At 47.0% G+C, this 7,033-nt stretch overlaps 1 protein-coding gene across 1 annotated transcript in view; it reads left to right on the top strand.

The window, feature by feature from the left end:
- Positions 1 to 7,033, top strand: part of ARHGEF28 (Rho guanine nucleotide exchange factor 28) — a 152,666-nt gene that overhangs the window by 93,058 nt on the left and 52,575 nt on the right. Inside the window, exons 19-20 of the mRNA XM_045285225.1 lie at positions 1,485 to 1,523; positions 1,641 to 1,688. Coding sequence (XP_045141160.1) covers positions 1,485 to 1,523; positions 1,641 to 1,688 — 87 coding nt within the window. The remainder of the gene's footprint in view (positions 1 to 1,484; positions 1,524 to 1,640; positions 1,689 to 7,033) is intronic.

The raw sequence follows: 7,033 nt of genomic DNA, 5'->3' as shown, positions 1-7,033 counted from the left end.
CCCCTGGTGTAAATCGCCAGCTGCAGCTATGCACATATACCACAAGGTGGCGAGCCAATTCCATTGAAAATAGCCGCTGAAGCACGCTGGCTTTGTCTCAAACCTCTTGGTTCTTTGAGATTAAGCAGCCACGTGGTACCATGATCCAACGCATGTCCGGGCTTCTAAGTTTTATAGATTTCTTTTTGACTTTGCTTTTAGGTTTTAATTTTTATAAAGCCCCATGCCCTATGATCTTCATAGTGCAAAAGCAGTGGCGGGTGGATGCGCAGGACCGAGGCTGAAGAGTAGAAAGCTCCCAAACGGACTGCAGAGTGGGCTGATTAGCTTGGGAGCCACGGAACCCTGGACCCAGCAATGGGGAATGGGAACCCTCTGCATAGGGTCACAGGCCTCTGGGGAGTCCAGCCTATTGCTGGGTAGGTCGGGGGAGGGAGGGGGCAGAGACTCCCGGTGTGAGAAGGGTGGCAGATAGCTGGCTAGCTTACCACACCCCCATCAGCTCTGAATTCTTCCCCAAGCCCAGCATCACCCGAGAACATTGCTGCCTCTTCAGTTGAGAGGAAGGAGGACAGGCACCCTGCATCTCTCCCGTCGCCCCAGGAGTGTAGTGGAGGCCTAACGTTTATGTAGCATAGTCTATCCTCCAAGGCAGCCGGTGTTCATTCACTGGACAGATGTTTGTAGAGGGGCAGCCCCTTGACAGGCATCTTTCTTAGCTCTGGGACACTAGCACTGAACAAACAGATGAAGCGTCGGTACTCAATGGCCTGCGTTCTCATAAGGAGAGTAATAAGCAAATGTACTGAAGTGTCATTTTGAAAACCGGACACCCTCAGTCTCCACACGCACCGTCACTCGGGCCATGGAGGAGAGGGAGCCTGAGGCATAAAGCCCAAGTGCAGGCAGCAGAGGGTCCCACATGCCCTGTGTTGATAGCACTTCTTCTAGCAACCCCAGGCCCAGGGGTCTCGGAGGTGTGGTAGATCCTGGAGCAGGTCAGCTAAGGGCTCGCCTGTGGGCACTCTCCACATCTGGCCTCACTTCCCACTCACTGCCTCGGTGGGTGTCGTGAATGGCAAACCCCGAGCCAGGGAGCTAGAGGCCAAGCACGAGGCTCTCCAGCTTGCTAGTGTGGCTTCCAGGACACAAGGGGGCCCGCCTGGCCTGGCAGACAGCTACCACCTGGGCACAGAGCTCCAGGCACAGTGTGGTCTGCACAAGGTAAATATTGGCACTTTCTTAGAGTTTAGAGGGTCTCCGTGTCATCCGGGTTGTTTCTGTTGTTACAGACTGGTGGTGGGGAGACACGTAGTGTCCTAAATGCTGAGTTGGTACAAATTGAGTTTATAAATGGGCACATATTCCTGAGAGGAAAGGGACTCCCTGTAGGTGACCTCACCAAGTGTAGAGAGGGCAGTGTTTGGTGTGAAGCTCTGCAGAAAGTCGAGTGGTCTTCATAGCCGTGTTTTTCTGTATTTTAGGTGGAATATAGAAGTTTCCCAGGCTCGTCACAGTCAGAGGTAAGCGCTGCTTACTCTCAAAACATCATGCCCCTGTGTTCTCTTTCATTTGTGGATAAAGAATGCTTTAAAAAAAAATTTAATCCAAGAATCTGACTTTCTTATTTTACTTTTCAGATTATACAAGCCATACAGAATTTAACCCGGCTCCTATACAGCCTCCAGGTAATGACCCTTCAGCTCTGACCTTTCTCTCCATCTTTCTCTTACAATGGACTTTTATTTGACGGTTTCAGAGGCAAAAATGAGAACAATGGAGAAGTCTTCAAAGAATACCAACCCCTTCTGGGCAGCCTGGGGAGCTGAGCTGAATTTACCCTGGTTTTGTCACAAGTCAGGAGCTCATTTTATACACTTCTGCTCAGAAACCTCCAGACAACTCCTATCTTCAAAACAAATTTTCGATCATCGTGATCTGGCTTCAAGTTGACCATGAAACTCTGAGGGGAGTGAAAAACTCTAAAAATCACACCTCCCCCTTTTGGGCACTGGCACACATGACCTTCGGCCTTTGTTGTCAGGCGCCTTTGAGCAGGTCTGACTCTCAGAGAGCCCCTGGAGGATGGAACAAATCCCCGCGGGGCCTCTGCTTGCCTCACAGTTACCGGTACCCTTAAGCCCATTGTTGCAGCAGTCAGCGACTTGCCCGAAAGATCGATGGTTCATGCCTATTGGCCGCTCACAGGAGGACGCTGTGGCTGTGTACGGCCTAGGAAACCCGGTGCCGCCCTGCTCCTCTGCCCTGTGGGGGCACTGTGAGTTGGAATCGACTCGGCAGGAAATGAGAGAGACCTCTAGAGAAGTTGAATTATAAGACTCCTTCATTCTTTTGTTTGTGCATCCAGCCAAACCAGTAACCAAACCCATTGCTATTGAGTCCATTCTAACTCATACAGAGGGGAAGTACTTCTGTGGAATTCTGACGCAAAAAGATGCCTCTTTCTCCTGAAGAGTGGGTTCAAACTACTGACCTCGCAGGTAGCAGCCCAGCACGTACCCCACCAGTTCATCTGTTCTAGCCGGTGTTCACTAGGTGCCTTGTGTGTGCTGGGGCATGCTGCGGGCTGAGCACATGGTCAGTGCACCACAGCCCCAGCCCACGTGTGGCTCCCTGTCTTCCACTGGCAAGGCCCTAGGAGTCCTGTCTGCCACGGGGTTAGAGGGCCGGAGAGTCCTCACAGCATGCTCAGAGAGAGGCTCGAGGCACCCACTTGCTTATTAGACTGATGAAGCAGCATTTGAAACTGACGTCAGAAAAATAGTATTCGTATTGTTGATGAGTGGCCTTCCTGAGTGTCCTATTTTACTTCTCTGGGCTCTAACATCCATTTCAATGGGTACATAGGTCTCACAGACAGAATTCATGAAGAAAGGGCTTATTAGGGAGTTAATAAGTCTTAATGCCAGTGAGAAATGCGCAGGGTGGAGTTGTTTACTGGACATGTGACAAAGTTCCATCAGGTCTGCTAACAAATACTCAGAGGGGCAGACCATTCCACTCTCAGCCTCACCCTGCCAGCATTCTGCGTAAGCTCTGTGGGTCAGCAAACTCAGCTCTCTGCGTTAAGTCCCCAGAGGCACCCCACTCCAGTAAACCTCAGCTCAAAGGCACTTAGCTCCACTTCCATGGGTCAGCAAGTCCAACTTCCCCGATTAAGTGCCCAGAGGCACCCCATTCTGCAAGCCTGCCTCCTGCACAAAAGTTCTTGCGAGGCCCATCTCTCTGTTCCATGCTCTGGTTCCTGGTTCTAATGCTACTCCTCTGGTCGGATAGTGTCTTCTGAATCCAGGTGCAGGGATCTTGGGTCCAGAGGACTTGCTCCACTCCTGCCTCTTGCTGTTCATGAGACTCCCTCCTCCTGCTTCTCAGAGGGATCATTTCATGCACAGCAGGCTGGTAATCCAGGGAATCCTGTTTGCCATTACAAGTGAATTTTTTGAGTATCTCCCCCTACCTTCTACCATACCCATGCAGGGAAAGGTCCTTTGGTGGGAACTGGAGACTTTAGCTAGAAGAGCCACTTTAAATAACTCACTGCCCCTGCAGTAGAACAATTTGAGAATGTGAGCAAGTAAAATGAAATGACTAGTGATTTTACAGAGAGAATTTGTTACTGTGTGATTGTATTCCAGCCTTCTGGTGTCCTTTTACAGATACTTTTTGTAACGTATTGACTCCCTTACAGCTTACACTTCAGTGTTGGTATAAATGATACTGTAGTGGTCATGGAGCCATGGGGGCGCAGTGATTACAACTTGGGCTGTGATCTGCAAGGCCTGCAGTTTGAAAAGACAGGGCTTTCCGCCTCCGTTCCGCAGTTTCAGAAGCCCCCAGGAGCAGTTCCACGCCTCCTATCCGGACGCCCTCAGTCGGCCTGGACGGCTGAGGGTTGGTTTGTGTTTGGTAGTAGTCATCCTTGGAACTTCAGTGGAAACTCTGCGAGTTCCCTGAGGATCAGTTCCTGAATTAGTATTAGTGGTGGTAGTAGTTTCGGTTTTCGATAGATACTGCCTCAATCAATCGATCAATCATCAATCAATCAATCAATCAATCAATCAATCTCTCTTTTCCTTGCTCTAATTATTTTCTCCTTTCACACTTGAAAATCGATCAGCGCATCTGGTGTTTTCAATGGATGTTTCTTTGATTACTGATTGCGATCGAGCGTGTTCTGTCATTTGTTGATTAGCTGTTGCATGTTCAAAGTAATCGAAGTGACTTGTGACGATGTTTTTAGGAGAAGATGTGAGGTTTGATGTTTCCTTCCTTATACTTTGCCGATCTCAGCCTTCTTTCTTTTGAACATTTACTGGTTCTATTGCTCATCTGCCAATCCATGCTTCAAAAGCAGCCTCCTAATCATTAAAGCTGGGGATTCCGTTTGAATTACGGCAATGCCGCTGTTGCAGGGGGCAGCCAGTCCACAGTGAGCCTCCTGGTACTTGTTTTCTGTGCTCACCTCCTTCTTCTTTCACAAGAGCTGTCAGGTTTCCTACCTCCTACCAAGACCATCACATTACAGCCTCAGTAATTACACTGGGGAGAATCGGCACCTTGGCAAAAGCCCGTCTGCGTCTCTGTGTTGGCTGCTGGCCCTCATGAACCTGGGTGTCCTCTCTCTGACTTGATATTCTGCGGGTGAGCTGTATAGTCGTCTCTTGTAGGTATAGTATATATATATAGTGTGTGTGTGTGGTATATATATATATATATGTATATTTTTACTGTTTATTTCTTGATACTTATCTTTTGAGGCTATTGGAAACAGAATCTTTTTCATATGTCTCCCCAGTTGTTGCTGGCAGAAATAAAAGCATTGGCTTTTATGTACTTGTTTTGTAACGGCCATGTCACTGAACTTGATTTTGCTCATTTTAGTGATGTTTCTGTTGGCTTCCTGGGTAAAAAAATAAAAGGTGGAAAAGAATGATACTGTGACGGTTCTCCATGTTCATTTTCTTGGTGTTTTGCAGTGGTGAGGATTCAGCAATTGTGTTAAACTAGTCGGAGTGATGAACTCAGCTCTCACTGCCATCGAACCAATGCTAACTCATAGCCACTCCCTGCAGGTTTCCCAAACTGTTCCTGGCGAGGGCGTGGAAAGCCCGGTCTTTCTCCCACAGAACTAGTGGTTTTGAACGGCGGACCATGTGGATCTCAGCCCAAAGCATGACCACTACACCACCAGGGCTCCCTCAGGGAATAGCAAACACACTTTAGCGGGAATCCTTTAGTGTCTTGCCTTAGACATGCTGGTCCTGGAGACATGTCCTTAGAGAGAGATTTATCACGCAAAGCAAGTGTTCTTCCTTTGTAATGTTAGCTCAGAGGGAGAGAATTTGGTTCATTAACTTTTAAAAGATATTTTATTTTCATTTGGGGGAAATGATATTGAAAATTGGGTTCTCATCTAACCATTTCTATATATATCTTATTCTGTGACATGGTTGGCATTTTCCACCGTGTGTCAGCTTTCCCCTTCTCTCCTCTCTGGTGGTTCTCGGTCCATTCATTTAGCTGCCTTGTCTGCCCCTGGCTGTCTCATCTCTGGTCTGGGATAACTGTCGGCTCTTAAGTCTCCTTTGGATGATTGTATAGAGGAACACAGTGCTCATGAGTGATGTGACTTGTTTTCTGAGCCATTCTGCCTTTTGGCAGCAGGTGAACTCCAAGCACGACAGAAGCTCCACGTTTAAAGACTGTCCCAGGCCTTTAGACTTTGGGGTTCTTCCAGTTGCTGCTTATCAAGTTTGGCCTATTTCCCCCTCAATTTTGAGTTTTGTTCTGTATCTCATTCTCCTGCCACTCTCTCCCCATTCTATTCAGGACCATCCATTGTGTCCCTGGTCAGAGTGGTTGGTAGTAGTAGTAGTTGGGTACCATCTAGTTCTTCTGGTCTCAGGTAGGTGAGGCTCATGGTGTATGCAGACCCTTAGACCTTTTCCCTTTTTTATCTTTGGTTCTTTTCTTTCACTTTTCCTGGATGTGCATAAAGATCAGTTGTTGTATCTTATCGATTTCATTAACTTTTGAGAGATGGAAACATAGAGCATCCTGGTGCCTACTGAAGCATTCTCAAAGTACTTCCATCTCTTCTTCTCAACCCTGAATGCAGTCCTGTAAGGAATCAAAGTTCAACCAAGCCCATGACCTTAAGTGCCCAAATTTGGGGGAAGGTATTTCTTTGGGGCCACACAAAGAATATGGGGTTCTAAAATTCAGGGGATTCTCTATGTTTAGTCAAATGCTTGAACTGTATGGGCTCTGAAAGACCTCTAGTCACGGCGTAGGCATCTCTTTTGAAGCTGAGTCTCCTCGGCACGCTCGAAGTTTTCACATGAGCATCTTGTAAACATCCGTTGAAAATGACATTTGATTCCTTTAGAGATGAGGTATATGCAAGGCAGAAAGGGAGGACATGGAGCTGTTCCAGCAAAGCAAAGTTAAAAGTGAGTTAGGAATTCCCCTAAGCTTGAAAAGCTCGTCTCTCACGACATATGAATGCAAACATTAAGTGGGAAAATGTATATCCAGTCATCAAATTCCACCTGTCTGTGCTAGAGAAGAGAGGGTCTTCCCTCACCTGTGAAGTACGTGTGGAGAATGCTTCCTTCTAGCAGTTGGTCATTCTCATGGGAGTGATCGCCGGCGGTGGTTTTGACGTTTAAATTTTGGGTTTTTGTTTGTTTCGTTCTAATGACACTTGTGGCTTTACTAGCCTTCAGTGGTGATATGCGACCTCTAACATGTTCTGACCTGATCAGCAACATCCTGGATATTTATCATTATGTGCTTTGTATTCCATACTTAAAGAGCCGAGGACTTAGTGATTGTTTCAATGCCAATCATAGCTCTCCTTATAGTAATTGCTGAGTCATTAATACAATATTCAGCTGAAGTTGAACATTTTCACATTGGAAGGATTAATCTTTGACTTTAGAAATACGAATGTCTTCCAAAAGCCACAGTGACCTATTTTTCCATCTTATACGAGTTCCAATTAAAAAAA

Source organism: Echinops telfairi, unplaced genomic scaffold, assembly GCF_000313985.2.
Source record: "Echinops telfairi isolate 266 unplaced genomic scaffold, ASM31398v2 ScPeMD7_7469;HRSCAF=8507_1, whole genome shotgun sequence".
Lineage (NCBI taxonomy): Eukaryota > Metazoa > Chordata > Mammalia > Afrosoricida > Tenrecidae > Echinops > Echinops telfairi.
The sequence above is the reverse complement of the archived record's forward strand: the minus strand, read 5'-3'. Positions and strand labels throughout refer to the sequence as shown.